Source organism: Prionailurus viverrinus, chromosome E2 (assembly GCF_022837055.1).
Source record: "Prionailurus viverrinus isolate Anna chromosome E2, UM_Priviv_1.0, whole genome shotgun sequence".
Classification (NCBI taxonomy): Eukaryota; Metazoa; Chordata; class Mammalia; order Carnivora; family Felidae; genus Prionailurus; species Prionailurus viverrinus.
This window is the reverse complement of record NC_062575.1, coordinates 14436057-14461140: the sequence shown is the minus strand read 5'-3', so window position 1 is coordinate 14461140 and position 25084 is coordinate 14436057. Positions and strand designations below refer to the sequence as shown.

The following is a 25084-nucleotide window of genomic DNA, read 5'->3' as shown; positions in this document are numbered from 1 at the left end:
CACAGGAGATAGAAGAGAATAGCATAGTCACTCTTTTGGAAAAGTGACTGGTAAAGGGAGCCTCGTTAACTGTTTCAGAGTCAAGCTGCCAGAGTATATCCTGGACTTTGGCTACATCATCCTTGGTGACATCCGAACACACATCATCAAGATCACCAACACCAGTCACTTCCCAGTGTCCTTCCATGCAGAAAAGCGCATCCTTCATGACACAGGTAACCAGACTGGGGAGACCCTTTCTTCTTGCACTTTGTCATTTCTAACAGGGTGCCCACATGTACTGATCTTCTGGAGTAGTGTTCATGCTTCTTCTGGGATCAGCTGAAAGAATTCTTGGGCCATTAATTTATACTTTGAATGGTCATGGGTATTAATTGATACTTTGACCCCAGGAGGGCTCTATCTACTGCAGTTCTTGTTTGCCATTTCTCTTTCCCACAAAGAAATTTTGTTTATCTTGGTCCAGGTTTCAGTACTGAGTTAGATCGTGTAAAGAATCTGCCTTACTGCGAAACGGAAACATTCGAAGTGAAATTTGACCCACAAGGGGCCAGTCTCTCAGTTGGAAACAAAGAGGTCGTTCTACCCATCAAGGTAAGACGCACTGCTGGGCCCAGCTGATCCTCCCCAGCTACCAGCTCTGCTTGCCAGTTACCCCTAGGATGAATCAATTGCTATTTGAGAACCGTGATTCTTCCCCCAACCCCATGCCACGTGGTAACAGCAATTTTATGCCCATTCTAGGTGGTTGGAGGGCCAACAGTTCACATCTGTCTCCAAGCCAAGGTGACCATTCCTGCTATGACACTGTCTTGTGAAAAGGTGCAGTTTGCCACAATTCAGTGTGGACAGTGCCTCGTGGAGACTATTCAGTTTTCCAATCATCTCCAAGTCCCTTGTGAATGGTTTTTCCTGAGCCATAAGCCAGTTAGCAAGGTAAATGGGTTGTAACCCATTGGTCCCCTTTTTCCCATCTCCATTTAATCTGGATATGGAATTCTGGGCCTTCACTTTCATTATTTCACTCTTCTTCCCAAGACATGCAGTGACAACCATGGCTTCCTAAATACAATCTAGGCCCTTAGCCCAGCGTTCAAGGACTTACCAGGCCATGCTATCTGGTAGATGTGTCAGTCTTCTTTTTAGTCCTGGTATCTACACCTTCCCTGACACCTGGAAGGGACTCAGTAAATGTAGGCTGGGTGAGTGGAGGATAGAATAAATTTGCTTTCCATAGAAGATGATCTAATTGTCTAATTATCTGTTAACCAGCTGGAGAAACACATGCCAAAGTACTTAAGACGGAAACTACGTGCTGAATTAAAGCCAAAGACACGAATCTTTGAGATCCAGCCCACTTCTGGGGTCTTGGATCCTGACGAGAGGTCCAATGTGCAAGTGAAATTCATGCCTAAAGAAGAGGTAAGCTTTGAAGAAATGTGGTTTCATTCAGAGTCTCTGGGTCTCTTTGAGCTTTACTCAAAAGCCACACTTGATTAGGCAGGACTCTAAGGAATTTTTGAGTGACCTTTGCCTCGCTATTGTGATAAAGACATCAAGTGCTTGTTTCATGTTGGAGCTGTGTGGCCTGGTAGTTAAGAACACCAGTTCCAGAATCAGATCTGTCTAGCACATTGACTTTTATCAGCAGACCTGGGTTAGTGGCCTTCTGCTTCTGTACTGAGAGATTTCATGGCTTTGAGTAAATTCCTTAGCCTCTCGAAACCTCAATTTGCTTATAGATAAAATGGAAAATAACAATATCCCATGCAAAAATCCTTATTGCAATTTTAAAATCCAGTAAGCTCCAGAAACTGGAGAGGTGGGGGAGGGGGGGTATTTCATAAGTTTCAGGCCCAAACTCATTTGGTAGAAAAACCTAATCTGAACTGACAGGAGACTACTTAACCTTTATTTATTCCACTTAGTTTGCAGAGTCAAACATTGTAACTACAGAAATATTAGTGTTTGATTATAGGGGACCTGATTCGGGCCCTGCTGAGGACATTATGTAACATGGGGTCTATGCACAGCGTTTACCTTTTTAAAAATCTGAATTTGAAATCATTTGGCCCCTAGGGTTTCAACTAAGACATTATCAACCTGCAATAGCTACTTCCTAGGGTCATTTTGAAGATTATATGAATTAATGTGAATAAAATACACAGCATACTTCTCTCTATGTAGTGTCTCAATAACTATTTGCTCTTATCATCAGTAGTTGGGATACTTCCTGGTAGACATACCACCCGGGCCTCACAAACTTTTTTTGTGTGTGTGTGAATGCCATTAACACAAAGCTACTCCAAGCAAAGCACACAGTAAAAATAAAGTCCGGGGTGCCAGGGTGGCTCAGTCGGTTAAGTGTCTGACTTTGGCTCAGGTCATGATCTCACAGTTCGTGAGTTTGAGCCGGTGTCAGGCTCTGTGCTGACAGCTCGGAGCCTGGAGCCTGCTTCGGATTCTGTGTCTCTGTCTCTCTCTGCCCCTCCCTTGCTCATTCTCTGTCTCTCAAAAATAAATAAACTTTAAAAATTTTTTTTAAATAATAAAAAATAAAATAAAATAAAATAAAATAAAATAAAATAAAATAAAATCCTAGAGCCGGAGAGGGTCTCAAGAGATTACACTGTAAAGACTTGTGCTCAAAGCCTAAGGCATCAGGGAGATGTCTTTCTCTACTTTAGTCTTTTAAAAGAAAAAAACCCATGTGGGTTTTACAGAATACCTACAGTTAACTCCCATTTTCCTGGTAATGGAAATGCTTTGAAGAAATTTTTAAGAGTCTGTAGTGAGAAAGAAGAAAAGCAAATGACTTCATATCTGATTCTTTTTTAAAAAGCCCATTTCTTGAATTATCAGAATCTCCCAACCCTTTCGACAGAAAAGATAATTAATATGTTTGTCATTCTTAGAGAGTCTGAAGGGATGTTACTGTCAGGGTTGTCAAGATTTTGGATAGTTTATTAAATGAGAGACATATCAGTAAATAAATTTAAAAAAAAAGGTTTGTCCAGGTGGTTCCATATATGTTGAGTTGGAATTGGTCAAAGTTAATAGAATATCTCCACCAATTTAGAGGGGAATTTGTTGGCTGTATACAATTAATTGGTTAGCTTTGCAACGCATACAGTCCACATCTATGTTTCCTTCAGCATCAGCAGCACAAGAGAAATCACTGATGTTATAATATATGTGCAGAACACTATGTTAGGAAACAAGGAAATGAATGAAATGTTTTTGGAATATTTCCACAAAAAGCAATTAAAATATAGAAGTTTGGGTCAGAAGGTGCTAATCCCATAACTGTTAGTTAGTCAATAATTCATTCTCTTACTGTCTCCGTCAATTGATATTTTCTGGGTGTGTATATATGTCCATACGCATTCCATCCATCTGCTTTTCTCCCCTGAGCTAAGATAATTAAGATCTCTTCAAATCATGAAGCCACTCATGGCCTCCAAACCCAAGCCATGAACCCACCTGTATCAGAATGACCTGGGCATCTGGTTAAAAATGCAGAATTCCCAGCCTTACCCTGCCTCTGTCAAGTTGGGATCTTTAAGGTTGGGGCCTGTGATTCCACATTTTTAATAGGTCCCCCAGTAAAAACCAGATTAGAATAGTTGATATCACTATTAACTGGTATTCAGATTGTAATTATATCTGATAAACTGAATGCCCCAGCTGATTACCCCTGACCCACTGCTTAACTGTATTTTCAAATAACTTCCGTATATTAATTCAGATTCTCCAAGAAACATACTTGGAGACAAGGATTCAAGTGCAAACAGATTATTTGGAAAGTGTAGGAAACACTGATGGAGAAGTAGGAGGTGGTCAGGGAAAGGCAGGCAGCTAATAATGCTTGTGAATGAGCCAGCTACCTTGGAGACTGGAACATAATCCTACTGGGAAACTCTGTGGAAATAGACAAAATGCATATTTCAGAATTATCCCTTCCCAGGAGCAAGGGACCTGGGGTATTTATGTGGTAGTTCCTGAGTCAATGTTTGAGAATTGCTCCTGGAAGGGATTAATCCCAGCACTTCTGCTCCACCCTTCCCTGCCCATAGGCAGCAGGGCCCATGAAATGAGAACCCAGAGGTGCAGACAGTGGCCCATCTGAAAACACTGGAGGGTCTGAAGGATCTGAGTGCGGCATTCAGAGGGCCTTTTACGAGTGATGATGCACTTTGTACAGTGCCTAGCATGCTAGAAACCTAGTATTAATGCAGTAATATAAATTACTCTCATGTAATTTTACATGAAAAGTTTTCTCTCTTTTTTTTTTTTTTTTACATTTATTTACTTTTGAGAAACAGAGTGTGAGCAGGGGAGGGGCAGAGAGAGAAGGAGACACAGAATCCGAAGCAGGCTCCGGGCTCTGAGCAAGCTGTCAACACAGAGCCTGACACAGGGCTTGAACCCACGAACCATGACCTGAGCCAAAGTCAGACGCTTAACAGACTGAGCCACCCAGGTGCCCCAAAAGTTTTCTCTCAATATTGTCCCCACAGTGGCTTTCAGGTTTACAAAATTGAGTTTTCTCTCAATTTTGTCCCCACAGTGGCTTTTCAGGTTTGTGTTTCATGTAACACAAAAAGTTAAGATGCTTGTTTTGTTTTTTATGATTTCCAGAAATTCTACAGCCAAACCCTGGTTTTCCAGATTTCCCAGAGTCCTCAAAAGCTTACACTGCTGGTAGAGGGGCAAGGTCTTGAGCCACGGTTGGAATTTAGTCCCTCTTTTCTGGAGCTGGGGCCACTGCTGCCTTATGCACCTGGAGACGAGGCTGAGGTGGTGGTAAAGAATCCCTGCAACTTTCCCATTGAGTTTTACTCCTTAGAATTTGACCAACAGTATCTCCTAGAAGAGAAGGTGAGCAGAGGCCAAAACCAAATTTCCTTTTCCTATCCCTGCTGGGTCCTACCATGTACCTGTGCTCTTCCCTCTGCATGGACAACTTCCTCCTAACCTTTGCCTCTTCTTCACTTTAAGCCCTTCCTTGTCAATTTAAACTCCACTTTATAGCCTTTCCTGACCCTTGCTCTGAGCAGAATTTATTACTTCTTTGTGATCTCATTACACATTTTTTTTTAAATTTTTTTTTCAACGTTTATTTATTTTTGGGACAGAGAGAGACAGAGCATGAACGGGGGAGGGGCAGAGAGAGAGGGAGACACAGAATCGGAAACAGGCTCCAGGCTCTGAGCCATCAGCCCAGAGCCCGACGCAGGGCTCGAACTCACGGACCGCGAGATCGTGACCTGGCTGAAGTCGGACGCTTAACCGACTGCGCCACCCAGGCGCCCCCTCATTACACATTTTAAACAACTAATTGAAAACCTAATGCGTGCTAAAACTGTAATAGTAAAGAATGTATGCCGCTGTCATATTTCAAATGAGTTTCTTGTAGACAGCATATAATTGAGTCTTTAAAAAAAAAATACACTCTGGCAGTCTCCATTCTTAATTAGTGTATTTAGACCATTTACATTTAATAAAATTATGTTAGGGCTTGAATCTGCCACTTTTTTTTTCTGTTTGTTCAGGGCTACATATTTTCCAATTGTTCCTCCATGTACTTGTTTTAAACTTTTTTCTCACAGCAAAATTGAGAGGAAGTTACAGATATTTCCCACATACCCCTTGCCCCACACACATACATACCTTCCTCCATTATCAACATCCCCTACTAGAGTGGTACATTTGTTACAATTGATGAACCTACATTGATACTTCATAATCACCCAAAATTCACAGTTTACATTGGGGGTCACTCTTGGTGTTGTACATTCCTTGGATTTGGACAAATGTATAATGACATGTATCCAGCATTATAGTATCATATAGAGTATTTTCACTGCCCTAAAAATCCTCTCTGCTCTGCCTATTCATCCCTCCCCACCCCCCACCTCCTGGCAACCACTGATCTTTTTACTGTCTCCATAGTTTGGTCTTTTCCAGAGTGTCATATAGTTGCAATCGTACAGTATACCTTTTCCAACTGGCTTCTTTCATTTAGTAATATGCACTTAAGTTCCCTCCATGGCTTGATAGCTCATTTCTTTTTAGTACTAAATAATATTCCATTGCCTGGACATAACAGGTTATTTACCCATTCACCTACTGAGGACATCTTTGTTGTTTCCATATCCGGGCAGTTATAAATAAAGCTGCCATAAACATCCACATGCAGATTTTGTGTGGACATACATTTTTATCTCCTTTGGATAAGTACCAAGTAGCACAACTGCCAGACCATATGGTAAGAGTACATTTAGTTTTATAAGAACTGCCAGACTGTCTTCCGAAGTGGTCGTACCATTTTGCACTTCCACCAGCAATAAGTGAAAGTTCCTGTTGCTCCTCATTCTCATCAGCATTGGATGTTGTCAGTGTTTTGGATTTTGGCCATTCTAATAAGTCTGTAGTGGTATCTCATTTCAATTTGCATTTCCTTGATGACATACAATGTGGAGCATCTATTCATATACTGATTTGCCATCTGTATATCTTCTTCAGTGAGGTGTCTGTTAAGGTCTTTGGCTCATTTTTTAATTGGGTGATTTGTTTTCTCATTGTTAAGTTTTAAGAGTTCTTTAAATATTTTGAATAAGACAAGGTTATCAGATGCATCTTTTGCAAATATTTTCTCCCAGTCTGTAACTTGTCTTTTCACTCACTTGACATTGTCTTTTGCAGAGCAGAGGTTTTTAAATTTAAGGAAGTCCACCCTCTCAATTATTATTTTCATGGACCATGCCTTTGGTGTTGTATCTAAAATGTGATCACCACACCCTAGGTCACTCTTATATCACCTTCTAAGAGTTTTATAATTTTATGGTTTCTTTTAGGCCTATGATCCATTTTAAGCTTTGTGAAAGATATTGGGTCTATCTAGATTTGGGTATTTTGTATGTGGGTGTCTGGGTCCAGCACTGTTAGTTGGAAAGTGTCTTTGTTCATTGTATTGCATTTGCTCCTTTGTCAAAGGTCAGTTGACTATATTTATTTGGGTCTACTTATGGGCTCTCTATTCTGTTCCACGTCATCTCTCCAGGTCCCTTTTTACTGTCTCCATCCTGTTCTGCTACCTTGAGGCTGAGCTGTATGAACTGCTTAGTACCCTACTTTCTAGAAACTGCCTCTTAGTTCCCTACTATGAGAAATTATGAAATGAGCCACTAATCTCTTTTTCTCTCTTCTCACCATCCTCTAATTTAAAATGATATTCTTTTAAATTAATGCCTGCTGGGTAATCATCTCATGTACACTCCCTCCATGTTTTGCTTTTTGTGGTGTATCTGTCATGTCAGAGCTTATAATATTATGATGTCAGAACCTAATTTCTATCACTTAGTTTTAGTTCAATATTTAAATACATTCAATGTTCAACACCAGTCCTTGTGATGAAGCTTCTTCAGTAACCACTCTATTGTCTGAAGCTCATTCTCTAGTGGATTCCTCAGGTAGGGATCATGGGAACACTATTCCCTGAGTACACATACGTTCATGACTATTTATCTGTGGTTTTTATGCTTGAAGATAAGTTTGGTTGGATACCATATCCTTGGCTCACATTTTCTGCACTTGAATATCTTAAATGCATTGCTCCATTGTTTTCTCCTAAGGTTTTGCTGTTCATGAAGTCTGATGCTTTTTTGCTTATTAATTAGTTATCTATTGCTGCAAAACAAATTACCCCCAAGCTTAGCAACTTAAAACAATGAGTGTTTGTTATCTCATGTTGTCTGTGAGTCAGGAATTTGGGAATGGCTTAGCTAAGGTGGTTCTGCTTCCTCTGGACCCTCCCCCAACTCAGCCTTTAAATCTTCTGTCTTCTTTACATGTAATATTTATGCTCTACCCAATTTAGATTCTGCATCTCGAAGTTTTTCTCAGAAGGGGAATTTGTCACTCTGGAAAGGAATCTTTTCATTAGGTATTCATGAAACGCTCAATGGCTTATGTTGGCACTGCATCCTCTGTTGTGGGCCAGGTTCAATGCAAAGCAGAGTCTAAGACTCCGAGATGTGTATGCAGATTTGGTAGGGAGCCCTCTCAGGAGCAACACCAGTGAAGAATAAGGCAAGCAGTGCCGGGCAGAGAGATGAGCTGTGATGAGATTACAGCAGAGACCTCAGCAGACCCCACAGGAAGCTCTACCGCTGGGCTGTCTCTTTAGAATTGCCCCAGTTGAAGCAAGTTGTCCAGGCCCTTGTATGTCTCCATCACCCAGTCTTTGGAATATTCCTTCCTTTCACCCACTGACCTGCCATGCCACCTCTCTCCTGAATCAAACTCCATGTATGAGTGGGTTTCTTCCAAGCTCTCTTCTCTATATCATGTCACTGGCCAGTTTGTCTATCCCAACATCAGTCCCACACTGTCTGTTACTCCAGCTTCAACAGTCTTAATATCTAGTAGGGCGATCCTCTCTTTTTCTTTTTCATTAATGTTTTAACTATTCTTTTTCCCTTTTTTGCCATTTTTCATATTCAAGTATAATTAACATATAGGATTATTAGTTTCAGTTGTTTTAACTATTCTTAGCTCTTTGTTCATCCATATAAATTTTAGAATGAGCTTCTTAACGGTGGTTTTCACACAACCAAAAATAGTGATCCTGGAGAAAGGTTACTCAACAAAACAGATTTTTCACATAAATTAGGCCATAGAGGAAGTGATTGCTTTCTAGAACCTTGTTGCACTGGTTTTATAAATATACATACACACTAGGGTTACCAGATTTTGTAGAAAGAAAAACAAATTACGTAGTTAAGTTTGAATTTCAGATAAGAAACATATGACTTATTTTATGTGGACATTTTTGTACTAAAAAATTATTCACTGTTTATCTAAAATTCAGATTAAACTGGGCATCCCGTATTTTGTCTGATAATCCTAATACATATTCCTTCCCTACCCCCATACCCCCAACACATACTCATGCACACACATACTTAATACCATTTTATCTGTTTCTCCCTGAATCCTCTGTGAGACAACCACCTTCCTCCCTTGTATAACATTTCTAACTACAGTGTTTTTCAAGAACGTGTAGCTCAAAGTGGATAATGGAGTTCTGTACTTTTGTCAAGGGAAAGAAAGAAAGAAAGAAAGAAAGAAAGAAAGAAAGAAAGAAAGAAAAACAGTATATGATATTTGTAAAATAAGACGAAAATTCTCTTCCACATATGAAATGCCTGGGCTCAAATGGGGCAAAAATCAAGATCTTGTATCCCCAGCTTCAGGGCCCAGCCTTACTTTCTAGACCTCTCCAAAGGCCCCTTGTACAGGAAGGAGCAGGGGTTTTACCTGGTGGGTAAGCAGACCCTCCAAGGACTGTCAGGAGAAAGCTTCTAGCACACCCAGCAGCAGTTCCTGTCGTCCTCTTGCAGATCTTGCGAATGCTGAAGGGCTATGATTCCTACAACACCCTGCTGCTGCCACCCCGTGTTCCAGGGGAAAAGCTACCCCCAGAGGTTTATGAGTACTTCAAGGAGATGAAGCGGTCCAAAGAGGAACAGATGAAGGCGAAGTTTCTGGAGAGTCTGGCCCAGGAAAACGGTGAGAGCTCAGGGCCGAGAGCCCGGCTTCAGCCACTGCGCTGGCGCCCTGGAAGGGTCCCTGCTGGGAGGCCGGCCACTTACCGAACAGCTGCCACATGCTGGGCGCATGCTGGTGCCTCACATATTTCGTCTATAACGTCACAGAATGGGCCTGTTCTCCCCACAGTATGAATGCAGAGACAGGGATACGCTCTGCTCCCACTAGAGTCTAGTGGGGAGTTCAGGCTTAAAAACAGCTAATAGAGGGATAGAAGAACACTTAGGCTTTACACACTTACCTGAGAGACTAAAGCACTGAGACACCAGGTCCACAGTGTAAAGGGGCAGAGTCAGGATTCAAGCCCAGATCTCTCTGACTCTGGCATCCACGACGGTAACCACTGTACTCCGTGGCTTCTGTGTGTGCTTGAATATGTCACACAGGGTACAACTTGGTGTCCTAACAGAGGTCAGGAGTGGGGGTTCCCCCAAGGATGAGGTTGGCCCTCCACAGTCTTTAAGCCAAACCCCAATCATAAAACTGGACTGTGCTCTCATAATGTGCCCCTTTCTGGCCCAGCACCCCTGTATTACCCCACCACCCATCCATGGGCTCCCTTTTGTGCACCTGAGCATCAGGGGTCCTTGATGACCTGTAGCACCGTGCAGCTTGTCGTGATGCATGCTTCTCCTTCCTGTTTATCATGCCCTCATCTTGGAAATGTGCCCTCCCTGTTCTTCTGTGTAATAGTCATCACATGTGTAATTGTTTTCTTCATACCTGTCTCCCCCCCCCAATAAGAAGCCCCCATAAAGGCAGTGATCATGCATTCCCCACTTGTAACCCCAAAGCATGGAACTGCACCTGATACGTCACAGTGCCCAATAACATGTGCTATAACAGTGAATGAATGAATGGAATGGAGTCCATTTTCTCCTGACCTTGGGCTTGTCTTGTCTCTCAAGGGAGCCAGTCAGAGAATACTAGTTTGTCCTAAAAGGAGAAGATGAGAGAAGAAGACCACCTTTGCCCTCAATCTCCTGGTCAGTGTCATTGAGCACTATTAGTTTGCCAGAACTGCCATCGCAAAGACCACAGACTTGGTGGCTTAACCAACAGAAATTTATTTTCTCATAGTTCAGGAGGCTCAGAGCCTAAGATCTAGGTGTCAGCTGGGTCATTGTCTGCAGAACCTCCTTCCTTGGCTTGTAGCTGCCTGTCTTCCCCTGGTGTTCACATGGTCTTCTGTCTGTGTCTGTCCTAGTCTCTTCTTAAGGAACACCAGTTATACTGGAGTGTGGGTGGAATAGGGCATCCATATAACCCCTTTTTAACTTTATTACATAGCCACTTTCTGAGGTACTGGGGAGTAGGATTTCAACCTAAGAATTTTAGGGTAACTAGTTAAGCCTATAACAAGCACCCACAATGTTCCAAGAACGGAGCTGAAGCACTGTAAACAGATCAGTGAAACAGGCCCTGTCTTTGAGAGCCCACAACCAGGAAGGTGGTGGGAGGGGAGACACTGGAACTCAGAACCACTGGGACAGAAAGCTGGGGGTGCTGCCATGTGTAAAGGGCATCACAAAATCAGAGAAGGACCCTGTTGCTCTCGTCCCCATCCTTACACAGTACAGTCGTGGGTTCGTTTTTTCATTTGGCCCATTGGAAGTTGGCCGAGAACAGGGACCCACGGGTTCAGAGGGAGCCAGAAAGGTGCATACTCGGCTTTTCCCCAGGGCTTCCCTGAGCCTGTGCTCCCTCTGCTCACGTGCAGACCATCCTCCCTGCTTCCCGCACCACGGCCAGGGAAGCCAGTCACGGGAGACCTCCGATCTCTCTGCCTCAGATCCAACCTCTAAACAAAGACAGTGTCAACCCCCGTCAACAGGCCCAGTAAAGGGGGTCATTTTGTACAGTCACAGCCCAACACCCCCACTGAAATTGTGAGGAGGGTTCTAGGCAGACAAATTGGTAGGTGTACTTGGCAATGGCATAGACAAATGTTCATGACAGATCTAGGGGGAAAACAGGCTACTGATTGGTATATACAACATGATCCCAAGTTCAGCTTTGAAAAATTTAAAATTAAGGATCTGAGAGGCCACAGCTCTGCGGTCCTGGTATCATAAAGTCCAGCTGCAACTCCTCAGTCACTGTTTCTTGTTCTATCTACATCTCTTTTGCAGATGAATTGTATAAGTCTTGCTCTTCTGAATTTTCTAAATTTTCTGGAGAAAATATATAATTTTAGTCTTTTTAATGTTAAGATGTAGAAACACTCTGGGCAGAGAAATTTTTTCTTAAAGTTTATTTATTTTGAGAGAGAGAGAGAGAGAGAGAGAGAGAGAGAGAGAGAGAACCAACAGGAGAGGGGCCGAGAGAGAGGGAGACAGAGGATCTGAAGCAGGCTCTGTGCTGACAGCAGAGAGCCCAGCACAGGACTGGAACGCACGAACCACGAGATCATGACCTGAACCTAAGTCAGATGCTTAAGTGACTGAACCACCCAGGTGCCCCTGGGCAGAGAACCTTCTTAACAGCCAACTGACTGCAGATCTTGTTTCTTGGCTTTGGCTAGTCCAGGGTGATGGTAACCAGGTCAGCGATTCTCCACTTTGTCTCTTTTTCCATACCTGTCTCCCTTGTCCCCCTCCCAACACTTCCCCCATGTTTTTGTTCTTTGTTTCTCGGGCAGAAGAGGAAGATATGCCCTCATCAGAACAAGGCACCTCTGGCAGTACCAAGAGGACCTCACTGAGCCAAGGGATCTCTGTCACGTCCAACCCTGAAGAACGACACATTCCCACAGTCGAGTCCAAGACCTACCCGGATGAAGAGGAGGATGAGGAAAGCCTGGAAAAAATAATGTTTCAAAGTAACCAAACATTTAAATGTTTTGTACCAGTTCTCTCTAAGAGAAGTGGGAAGACTGTCCAGTGCCTTTTTACTTTTCTCCCTAAAATGCACCCTTGAGCCTTTTAGCACTACCGTGTATTAATTCTGTAGTGGGAATATGCCATCACTTAGTCAGCCATTCCCCTTAATGTTGCACATTCAGCTAGTTTCCAGTATTATTTTTTCAGCAGGAGATATTCCCCCAGAAATGGAATTAACAGTCAATAAGGGTATCTGTATTTTCACTTCCAGTAGCTGTCGACAAATTATCAGCTATAAAGGGCACTTCCCATCCACTGCAGGGGGGAGTGGGAACTCTGACAACATGTGCAGCAGATAATTTGCCACTGTGCCGCAGCAGTGTTCAAAAAGAAAAAGTGGTTCTCCTTTCCATCAGACTGTATGAATTCTGGGCGTGCCCATGGGCATGCACTTGTACACGTATATTTTTAATTTGCAGCTGACAAGATACAGAGTGTTGACAGCCACTCGACGGAAGAGGTTGGAGAAGTAGAGAACAACCCAGTGAGCAAGGCGATCGCGCGCCACCTGGGCATTGATATTTCTGCAGAAGGCCGCATGGCCAAGAACAGGAAGGGCATCGCCATTATCATCCACGGGACACCCTTGTCGGGTATGCCGCAGCTCCCAAGGGTTGTCACTTTAAGGGTTGTGGTGAAGTTCACACATGTAATTTTCGAGATAACAAAAGACTCTTTTTTTTTTTTTTGATTTGTATACCATGGGACTATCCCCAAACTATTAAATTGCCAATCTCAGAGAAACAGTGTTAGAGAAAGAGCAGGGACACCTTATTTTTAATTAATATATCTCTGAGTTGTTTGAGCTTATATTCTTCCAATAATTTTAAAATAATATTAGGGGAAAATCCAAGACATTAAATTCTTTAGAAAGAGGAGGGGAAAAAATAAAAATAAATGATAAAACAAGAGGAGAGGGGGAAATAAGCACAAGCTCCTTGAACTAGAAATATTACTTCTATAAGCTTACCTTAAGAATCTGTTTAGTGATGTGGACAAAGATTAACTGCATGAACATTCACTGCAGCGCTGCTTAGCATCGTAAAAACTTGGGAGCACTTGAAGCATTCAGTATAGAAGACTGGTTAATTAAGCTTTAGTGCATCCACATAGTAAGTTATTTTGCCACTATAAACAGTGTTTTGTACACCCCTGTCCATAGCAGCATTACTCACAATAGCCAAGAGGTAGAAACAGCCCAACTGTCCACTGACAGATAAACGGAAAAACAAAATACGATACAATGGGATATTATTCAGCCTCAAAAAAGAAGGAAACTCTGACTCATGCTACAATATAGTTGAACACTGAAGATATTATACTAAGTGAAATCATCACGAAAGGATAATTGCTGTATGATTCTACTTATATGAAGTGCTTGCAGTGGTCGAATTCATAGAAAGAAGAGTGGTCGTTTCCAGGGACTGGGAAGGAGAAGAATGGGAGCTTGTTGTTTAATGGGTACAGAGTTTCCATTTGAGAAGATGAAAAAGTGTTGGAGGCCTATGGTGGTGATGATCACACAATAGTATGAATGTACTTATGCAACTTAGAATATGGTTAAAATGGTAAGTTATGTACATATATCACCATAATTTCTTTAAGTGCCATAGAAATGTACTAAATGAATAGAAAGACGTTCATGATACATCATTTTAAGTAAGAAAAATGTCATACTTAGGATTTGTAATCTGGATTAATTTCCTATTGGTACCATAACAAATAACTACACATTTGGTAAGTTGAAACAATGCAAATTTACTTTCCTTCTGAAGGTCAGAAGTCTAAAATGTGTCAAAAGAGCTGCATTCCTTCTGGAGGCTTCTAGGAGAGGACCCATTTCCTTTACTTTTGTAGCTTTTAGAAATGTTGCCTGCATTCCTTGGCTTGTGGCCCCTTCTTCCATCCTCAAAACCAGTATCATAGTATCTTCCAGTCTCTCTTCCTTTTCATCATAATCACCTGTTCTGACTCTGACCCTCTTGCTTTTCTCCTATAAGGGCCCTTGGGATTATGTTGGCCCCACCCAGATAATCCAGGATAATTTCCCATATGAGGATCCTTAACTTAATCGAAGGTGCTAACCCCCTTTACCACATAAGGTAACATATTCACAGGTTTCAGACATTTGGATGTGGATGTCTTTGGCGGGGGGGAGAGCATTGTTCAGCCTACCACATAACCCATTTCTTTATGAGAAATATAAATAAGGTAGTTATATATACATACTTAGCAGCCATATGCTAACTGTAATATCTCTGGGTGAGCAAATTATGGATCTTCTTTTTCCTTCCCTCCTGTTTGTTCTTTGAATTTTCTGCTTTCTTTTTAACAAGCAGATATTTTGAAATGAGAAAAGAAAGATCAACACAAGTTATTCTTTAAACCAAAAAAGTCTTCCCATTAGAATCAGAGACAGTAGAGCTACACGACTTTTAAAGGTCATCTGATAGAATTACCATCTAGACTGAGGAGAAAATCCAGAGAGCAAACGTGTTGCCATCACACGGTGCACAACACATGGGTGGCAGAATGAGGACAAGAATCCGTGGTCCTGACTTGTGGTTCCGGTCTCCTTTCTCTTTTCTGCTGCCATCTGTGGCCGCACAAGAGACATAGAGGCAAAGCGCTTGGAGAGATTTCTCTACAGGGGCCTCCATTCTAGAAACTTCTTCTGTCTAGAGACACTAAGCAACTGAGAGCCAGGAAATTCAACCTCCTGACCTTTTTTTCAGGGAAATCAGCCACCGCAGTCAGCATGGCCAGGTACTACAATGCAGCCTGCTTGAACATTGACTCCATCGTGCTTGAAGCGATCTCTGATGGCAGCAACATCCCAGGGATCCGGGCCCGTGAGCTCTGTATCAGAGCTGCCATAGAGCAGTCCATGAAGGAAGGAGAAGAGTCTGGTAAGAGCCTTTTCCCCTGACTTTCTGTGGTCAAGTGGCCGGCAGCCTGCTGCTGATACCCATCTTCTCTGTGTCCCCCATTTGAGCTTTTCTCCCCCAGCCTGGTTGAAAGCTGACTTACAACATACTGCCAACTTACAGCGCAGGGAAGAGTTGTCTTCACTGAGTATCTGTGGCTCTCCCCGCTGCCCAGACAGGCACCCATTTGGTGCTACGGGGAACAGGACCATGAATAAGAGGCAGCCCACACTTTTGGGGGTGACTTGTGGAAGGGGAACAGACATGGACTTGTTCAGAGCAGAGGGAAATAATGTAACAGGAAGACTGACTTCTGTGAAAGGGCAACTTTGGGATGGCTGGGGTCCAACCAGCTTGATCTGGGGAAGCTTTCATGCAAATGAGCTTTAAAGGACAGGCAAAGATGAAGTCAAGTACATTCCGGCCCAAGAAAGCAAGGAAGTTGACAGTAAATTAGAGGTGGGAAGGCAGGCTCAGGCCCATCTTGGTTGACCTTGATGCCAAGATTAGGAATTTGGGTTTTATTTTGAAGGAACAGAGGAGTCGGGCGGTTATCACCCTCTGGGAGAAATGGTCAGAAAGCCACACTAGGAAAGCAGCTGTTGTAATGTCTTGTAAAGGAAGCACTGGAGATGCTGACAGTGAACAGGTTTGGGCCAGTCGACCCCCTAGCACCTGCATGGCAGGAAATTGAAAGATGGGGAGGCATTCCAGATGGTCACCTAGAATTTCCAGTCATGGATACCAGGAAGAGAGTGATGTCATTTACCAAGATAGGAAATGTGGGAAAAGGAGAAAGTTTGTTGGAGAAGAAAATTAATTAAGGTTTTGAACACCATAGTAGTGAGGCCTGGTGTGGCCTAACTACCAGAGGTAGAGAATTCTGGCTCCATCAGGTTGTCTATGGACCGACAGGGCAGGAGATGGCTGCTCAATTGGGAAAATACATTGAAGTAGAGTGATTGCTCTGAGAGGAACCATTTTGATAAATATTCATTCATAACAGCATAACATCATTTCTAATAGTGTACCATGCCTGCTGGTTGATTGATAAAAGTGGCTGGGGCTTTTAGACATGTCCCTTCCATACCTCTGCGTAGAATGCTTAGGGAAATAGAAGATTCTTTGCTGAAAAGGTCAGAAAAGTAGCTTTTGAGTAGTGAAAGAGAGGAAAAATAATTTTCTCTCTATCCTGAGTTCTTGGCAGAGACTGCTATAATAAAAAATTAACAAGGAAAAAAAATAAGTTTATTAACATGTGTCCTTCCTGTGTACATGGAAGATACTCAGGAGGAAATGAGGTGACTTAGAATTCTGAATTAAATACCATCTTCACAGGGAAGAGGAGGGAGGTAGTCCTCTTAGAGGAGAGCATATGAGTCTTAGGGAAGATGAATGGACCCACAGAACAATGGACGAGGGTACGGTAGTTAATGACAAGCGTGTCTCCTCTCCTGTGATGAGTCAGTCCACTCTGCTGGATGGAACTCCCAGGGTGGGGATTTGTGACAGTTGAGTTCCCTTTGGACACTTGTCTTTAGACAGATAAGAGAAGGTCAGAGAAGTCTTCTCCCCACATTTGCTGTTTTTCAAGTGCCCACAGTTCAAAATCAAGCAGCGTATTTTGAGGTGGCATATCCTGAACTCTAATAGTCATATTTTGGGATGGCATATTTCAGCTACCGTCAGTGGGAACCCCAAGCTACATCATAATTCTGCTTCTCTTAGATTTTGTTTCCTTTTCTGTCAATTAAACTACATTTCACAGAGGTCTTTGGAGCTGTATTGGTGTCCCATAAGAAACTGTGGATTTGGTCTTCCTACCTGAGGAGGTCATGTCAAGCTAAAGATATAATGGGGGGAGTCTTCCTCAAGAAAGTAAGAGGTGCACCTGCTGGAATAAAGAAAATCAGCCCAGAAAGTTCCAGAAAGAGGAGAGGGATGGAAAGGGCAGGACAGGACATTGGGGAACACTTATATTTTAAGAGGAGTGTGGGTAGAGGAGAAGCCAGGGAGGCCGAGAAGGCAGAGGGAGTGTCAGAAGGGTGGGCAGTCAGGAGAGCAGGATGCAGAGAAGTCAAGGAAACAGAGCTGCAGGTGGGAGGGGCAAGAAGGGTTTGCACACCTCTCCAGTGCCCTGGTTGGGACTGGGCACCTTGGCCTTGTCTGTCTCATAGGCCTTATCACTGGTTCATATACCATTTACTTGACTTCCTTATGCTACTGTCTCCCTACCCCACCAGAATGTTAGCTGGGAGCAGGGATGTGTGTTCGTTCTCTTCACTGATGCATTCCCAGCCCTTGGGTTGGTACCTGGCACAGAGTAGACACAGAGTAAATACTTCCAAAAATGTGTCAAATCAATGAATGAATGTAGTCATAGATTGCTGGAAGTACAGATAGAATGAGCCCTGAGAGAGGGCCACTGTGGGTCACAGTTCAGAGGTCATTGGGTGCTTTGGAGAAAGGTCTTTCAATGGAGGGTTTAAACCCAAACCTACACTTGCTGTTCACTGCGGGGTCCACAGGCTGTCCTGAAGCAGAAGTGGTAAATCTAACCCTGTGTGTCCCTGTCCCGTGCAGTACCCACCAGCCACCTGAAACATGGGTGTCCAAATTGAAATGTGCTGCTTGGGGGTGGCGGTTCAGGCAGGGGGTAGGGGGTGGCACATGGGAGTTGAAGATGTAGGAGGAAAAAAGACTGTAAAATAACAAGGTAGAAATTTGTTGATATAATCACATTTGGGGTAGATTGGGTTAAATATACCATGGAAATCGATTTGTACTTTTCTAATGTGGCTACTAGAAAATCTAAATTGCATACACATTATACATCTATTGGACAGATGTGGTCCACATTACTGTTTTAGAAGCTGGGCAGTGAGGAAAAAAGGAGGTGAGATGATGATGTCTTGAAAGAAATGAGAGATGAAATGAAAACCCTTATTAGTATTATATCAGGAAGAGCTGGCTTTGTAAGATATGGCAGGATGACGCTGCTGGCAGGGGAGGCTGACAGACATGGGGACAGCACAGAAGAGACCCTACAGCCATCAGTGGAGGCAGGAGCGGCCGTGGAGGCATAGGACTCATGGCGAAGTGAGTGGGCACAGGTGGCAAGAGGTTGGAGCCATCACAATCAGGTAGAGCCTGGAGGCACCGGGGGTAACAGGACCTGGATGAACGAGGGACCAACCAACAGAATGTTGGTACAGCTGTTCCACTGGTGGCCTCATGCCCTTTGACCCCTGACACCCCCGGGTGCAGTATGGTGTCCTTGTACCTATAACCAGCTCTCAGGGGAGGGACAGAGGGACAAAGGATAGTGACAGCTCTCAAGGGAGTTCTGAGGGCTTATTTGCGGAAATGGCCAACAAGGAATAAGGAGTCTTAGCAAGTCTTCCTGAGCTGGAAAACGTGGAGGCTGCCTAGCGCACAACCGCATTACCCCATCTGAGGTGTCAGCTTTCCAAGGCAGGGCTACAGTGGACCAGCAGTTTCAGAAATGCTTGCCCTCGGGGCTGGAAGAGGAAGTGGGGCAGACTAACATGGGACCCACTGGGCAGATGGGCAGCGAAGAGCCCTGGACTCCAGTCCAGCCTCTCCACTCGCCTGTCCTCATCCAGCCTTGGCGTGTGTAGCGTCTTCTTCCAGCCCCTCCCAGCCAGCTGCAGATGGAGACGGCTGTGTGCTCCTCAAGAGAATCACACCAACCCCGCTAGGATTTGTGCCATCCCCGCTATTATTTCCTGATCATCCTGAGGTGACTTTTAATATAAACCCACTCTCTCTGTGTAGCCCAGGACGCTGCTTCAGGGCAAACTGCTGTGGGACAGACACATCTGAGCAGTGAGACCCTGGGCAAGTTTACCTCAGAATCTACCCTGTCCCCTGAAATGAAATCGGCGAAGACCATGCGTGGGAGCATGATGATTGCCAAAAGCAAGGCGGAGAGCCATGGCTCTGGGTCTCAGAAGCAGCACCACCAGCATGCGTCCGAAACGCCACAGGTACAAACCAGGGCGCCCCGGAAGAGGGGTGGGATCCCTCCTCCTGCCCTTTCTCCTCAGAACCCCTCAGCCATGTCAGCATCATGCCATTGCTGTGGGGGCCCTCACCAGGTTCATGGTGCAGGTCCTGCAAGGAGAGGTCATCTGGCAGGCGTTCAGCAAGTGACTTTAATGTTATAGGCACTGGGTTGAATGCTAACAAAATAAAGATAAAGCAAAATCGCTGCACTTAAGCTGCCCAAAGAGTCTGATGAAGGAGATAACCACACATTCAAATATTTGCAATAAAATGAGATTGGTGACAAAAGAGCTTTGTAAAAGGAATTGGCTTGAACCGCATGAAATTGCCAACATTCAACCATTGGAACAGCAATTTCATATGGCTCAGTCTAATACTAAAGGAATGCTAAGGATGAAACCGTTCATATGAATTGTGGGAGGGCTGCACAGGGGTCATGGAAGGCCATAAAGTAGTCAGAAAGTTTGCGCCTCAGCCAAGGGACTTTGAGAACAATCTTGGCAGAATAGCAAGTGCTGTGGCCAGACAGTGGAGGGCACCGTGGTAGGTGATGAGTTGTCAGGGGGAAAGTGGAGTCAAGTGAGTGTAGGCTTCCAAGATGTTTCAAGGAACAAGAAAAGAGACTAGTTGTTAGAGGAGGAAATTTAGGGTTAAGAGAGTTGTTTCTCTGAAAGGAGGTGGAGGCACAAGCAGGTCTGTAAGGAGAAGAGCTCCGGGAGGAGTGTAAGGTGACAATCCACCCAAGAGGGAATGAGATTCCTGGAGGAGACAGGGAGGAAAGGACTAAGCACAGTCAAAAGGGACGGGGGCCAGCTCCTTCTGGAGTCAGTAAAGGTGAAAACAGATACAGCTGCGTGTGAGGAAGGCAGGTGGAGAGCGGAGGTCGGAGAAGGTCTTTGCTGAGTGGTTCTAAGACGTGTGCAGGATGCAAAGTCTTTGCAGGAAGCATTGAGGAGGTTAGTGTTGCACAGCATGGTTGAGGAGAGTGGCAAAGCACTGATGTGTCCACCGGAAGGAATAGAACCAGAAATGGGTGGTGGACAAAAGAAAAGACAGTTTAGAATGCTGATTCTCCAGCCAAGACAGGAAGGCATAACTTCGCTGTTTCAAAATTTCCCTAAGCAGTCATTCAGAGGTAGAGAGACAAGTCATCATTGCAAGGGCACGAGTGTGCTCAGAACAAGGGGCAAGGGAGTTGAGAGTAGTATATGGGAAGTGCAGTATATGGAGAGAAGGAATTAAGAGGAGGGCAGCAGAATGAAACTGGATTCGAGGAAGAGTCTGTGGGTCTTGTTACCATCCAAGAGTGCAGTAGGGAGAGTGGGAGAGGTGGGCGCTTCAGAGGAGGCTGTTGAAGAAAACAGAGTGGAGGTGAAGGCCCTTGCAGGAGAGGACCCACATGTTGGATGGCGCAGGTGGATGGAATGGAAGCCAAGGTCTCACGAGAGGAAGTATGCAGGTTGGATGGGACACTCTGGGGGGGGGGGGGTGAATTTGTGCCAAATAATGCCTCTCATCTTCGTTTCAGTCCCTCCTTCTTCTAACATCTTGAAAATTGGAACCGTCGACTCAGTTTCTTTTGCAGCATCATTTAACCCTCTTTCTCAAGACCAAATATGGTATTCATGGATGAATTAAAACTCATATTTGTATTAAACAGGGTGTCATTTATATTTAACAGGGAATCATTTTCTTTGATTGGGTTCCATCCATCTGGACAGTGAAGCAAGGCTTTTTAGAATATATCAAAGGCAGCAGAAAACACTAAATCTGATCCCAATCCCCTTGCAATAAATAGGGAACTCAGAGCCTGTTCAAGATCACCCCTGCCCACATGGCTGCTCACACTGCTCCAGTGTGACAGGACTCATGCTTTGGACAACAGTCACTCTGTTGGCATGCTCCACCCACAAATGGCTTTTCAGTTTTCTAAAGCTCTCCTAAAGCATTAACTCTCCAATGACTTAAAGTTTATTTATGTTGCAAGTGGAAAGCAATGTATAATATGTCACATAATAAAGATATGACTGTAATATAAGGTCATTTGTTTATACATCACTGTGTTCTGGGAGAGCACTCCCTGGAAATTCTTATCTTTTGAATGACATTTAATACAACACTCTCATTTCTCAGTCCCATGCCCACCTCAGCTCCTCACTGCCATGGTCATGTTCAAGAACTTGTTCATCGTTACCCATAAATTCCAAGACCTCTAGACCACACATCCTACATCCTGACTACCATCTTCTAACCTTCCAGATGACTTCTATGAGAAGTAACTGGTCCCATCCAAAACTCCAGTCCACATCTTCACTGCCTACCACCCCCTTCACTCCCCATCTTACTTGGTTTGTTATCTGTGTCTGTCACTTTAGGCATTCCCTTGCCCCCTTGCCCTTCCTCATACTCTCCAAGCAAAACTTCAGCCGATTCTCCACCTCCTCCATGCAGAGCGGCTGAACACAGCTGGAGACAATCTTCATCTCTCCTGAGTGGTCTTTATTTAAAAATTAAGACCACAAATCTCAAGCGGACCTTTGGTCTGCCCTAGTAAATTTGCCATCCATCTCTTCAAGATAACTATTTTATTGTGGTCGTCACTCTCCAAACCCCTAAGACCGTTTCCTCTTCCTCATTCCCAGCTGATGATCTCTCTTCTGACCCATGGAGGGAGCAGCAACAATGAGAAGACAATCACCATATTCTCCCACCACCAGACCAACGAGCCAGGCTGCACCCTCCCTGCCACAGAGTCACTGCCCCTGCTCTCATCCTAGGCCCTGCACATGTGCACTGGACCCCACCCCTTCTCACTCAAGAGCTGAATTCCTGCAGTCACCCCCTTTCCCTCCCATTTGTTTTTTGCCCTATAGATCCTTCTCATCAGCATCTATGCATGCTTTATTACCTCCCATCTTTAAAAACACTGTCCCGACATCACAGATCCCCCTCCAGCTCTTACCTTGTCCCTCAACTCCTCTTCAGGGCTGTTGCCCCCAAGAATAGCTGCATGCCTCCCTCCTCATCCTCAACCCCCATTCTCTCTTTCACCTATTCCAGTGAGGCCTTTGTCCTTACCACCCCACGGATCACTCTTCTCAAGGTCGCTGGCATTCATCTTGCCAGATCCAGTGGCCTGTGTTCTGTCGCCCACCTCACATGACCTCACAGCAGCTGATAAGTCCTCTTCCTGGACGTGCTTCTGGCCAGCACACCACCACGCTCTTCTCCTTCCCCTTTGCCTCATTCGGGACTTCCCCTACTCCTGCAGCTTCTCCACATCCTCCAGATCCATAGGCTTTTGGAATAGGCTAGGACTGAGTCATCTGCTCTTTTCTTTTCGTTATCTACCTTTTCTCTATAGGTGATCTCATCCAGTTTATTAAGTACTTAAATATTTTCAGGATGCGTGTGCCCCTCACATTTCTGTCTCCAACCCCAATTTCTTGCCCAGCTGAGGTTCACACATGCAAACTCACATTCATTATCTCTGTTGAATGGTTTATTTTATTTATTTAAAAAAAATTTTTTTTCAACGTTTTTATTTATTTTTGGGACAGAGAGAGACAGAGCATGAACGGGGGAGGGGCAGAGAGAGAGGGAGACACAGAATCGGAAACAGGCTCCAGGCTCTGAGCCATCAGCCCAGAGCCTGACGCGGGGCTCGAACTCCCGGACCGCGAGATCGTGACCTGACTGAAGTCGGACGCTTAACCGACTCCGCCACCCAGGTGCCCCTCTGTTGAATGGTTTAAACACATCTCAAAATGTATGTGTCTGAAAAGTGACTCTTGCCCCTCACCCAAAACAGAAAAAGGCAAAAAGTTGTTCTTCCTTCAGTTTTTTTTTCTTTCTTAATTAATGACTTTGCCATTTTCCCATATGCTCAGATTAAAACCCAAGGGATCATTCTTGGTGCCCCTCTTTCTTTCACATCCTATCCCAAGTCCTAGTGGGATGGAATGTTAGAGAAAGTATCAGCCATTTCCCACCACTTCCACCATGGCATCCTTGTCCCTGCCACCATCATCTCCTGCCTTGACCATGGAGATGTCTAACTAGTCTTCCCGCCTCCGCTCTTTTCACCTCATGCAGCAGGCACAGTGGCCTTTCAGAAATAAAACTCAGATCATTGTCTGCCTAAAACATGCCAACAACTTCCCATAACACCTGGAATAAAATCCAAATTCCTTACTGGGGTCTGCAAGCCCTGACTATGCCTTAGACTTGAATTAAGCCCGACCCTCTTCCCCTCTTCCCGACTCACTCAGTACAGTTACACTGGGCTCCCACGTGCTCCCCAGAGCCCATCAAGCACGCTCGTGTGCAAGGAGCTTGCTGTTCCCTCACAGAAAGACTCTTCTCTCAGGATCTTGTCTCATTCTTTCATATTGTTGTCCAACCCTGTCACCGTTCTCTATGTCCTTACCTCATTCTTTTCTCCCTAGCACTTGTCACTATCTCAGACTATGTGACTGATTTGGATATTCACCTGCTCCTTTTCTGTCTCCTCTATTTGAAATAAGGACCACACAGGCAGCAACATTGCCAGCGTTGTTTGTTGTTGTATCCCTAGTGCTAGAGGGACCCCTTGTACCTAATAGGTGCCCAATATTTGTTGAATGAATGAACAAATTGTGTACATATACAAAGCACCTTTCACAGTGTTCCCACTTGAAGCTTAGGCAATTCTTTAAGGAAAACCTTTCATTTTACAAAGCAATCTCCATTTTACAGTTGAGGAAATGAGGCCCAGAGAGATTATACGATTTCCACGAGGTCATATGGCTTGTAAGTATGAGAGCTGCTGGGACACCAAGCTGGATTCTAACTCCTGATCTTTCTCCCGCTCGACAGATTTCCTCCAGCCCTCTCCCTTCGGGGCCCGCACAGCGCCGGCTCAGTGTCAGCCCCAGTATCGGAGGTGAGACCGGGCTCGTGAGCTGTGTGCTCCCTGAGGACCTATTCACCCAGATCCTGGCTGATCGCATACAGGTACGTCCGTGCCCACCTGCCCAGAGCTGCACGGCTCACACTCCATCCCTGCGCTGGGACCTGAGATTCCGATCCACGGCCCACCCATGGCGGCTCAGAACCCAGGGGTCTTGGAGAGGAAAGGTGGGCTTCTTCACCCCCAACAGTCATTTGCTCTTGTCCTTTTGACAGCTCTTGTTAGGCAACTGGCCCTGGCACAGTCTGCTGCCTGAAGTCACTCTCCTTAAAGGACCATTGAGCATGTTACATATTAAAAAAAAAAAAATCAGATTCATGATACAGCCCTACAGTGGTATATTAAAAAATCATAACATGGAGCCATGGAAAGTTAGAATTTGGAACCATATTAATTGCTGTAAAAATCTGTTTTCAATGTATTAAGTGAGAAAAGCAGGTTATGAAATAGTATGTACAGCACAATTGCATTTCTATAAAAATATGTCTAAATGTATGTCATACAAACAGTAAAAACTCTGAAAGTGTATTAACTGTGGTTATCTTTGGATAGCAGGATAATGGATTTTTAGTTCTGTTCATATTCTGAATTATTTTACAATGACACATTGCTTTTCAAGTCAAAAAACACAATAACCGTTTCCAGTTTAAAAAATTGTTTTCATAAGCGTTGTACAGTTA

The 25084-nt window shown here is 44.2% G+C and overlaps 1 protein-coding gene across 5 annotated transcripts in view; it reads left to right on the top strand.

Annotated features, from left to right (window-relative positions):
- The window catches only part of HYDIN (HYDIN axonemal central pair apparatus protein), a 429838-nt gene that overhangs the window by 309552 nt on the left and 95202 nt on the right, over positions 1–25084 (top strand). For all 5 annotated transcript variants that reach the window (XM_047836101.1, XM_047836099.1, XM_047836098.1 and 2 more), the window contains 11 exons: positions 79–215; positions 467–594; positions 745–936; positions 1273–1422; positions 4642–4881; positions 9408–9576; positions 12257–12436; positions 12917–13090; positions 15233–15406; positions 19223–19434; positions 24311–24448. In XM_047836101.1, the coding sequence (XP_047692057.1) occupies positions 79–215; positions 467–594; positions 745–936; positions 1273–1422; positions 4642–4881; positions 9408–9576; positions 12257–12436; positions 12917–13090; positions 15233–15406; positions 19223–19434; positions 24311–24448 (1894 nt within the window). The remainder of the gene's footprint in view (positions 1–78; positions 216–466; positions 595–744; positions 937–1272; positions 1423–4641; positions 4882–9407; positions 9577–12256; positions 12437–12916; positions 13091–15232; positions 15407–19222; positions 19435–24310; positions 24449–25084) is intronic.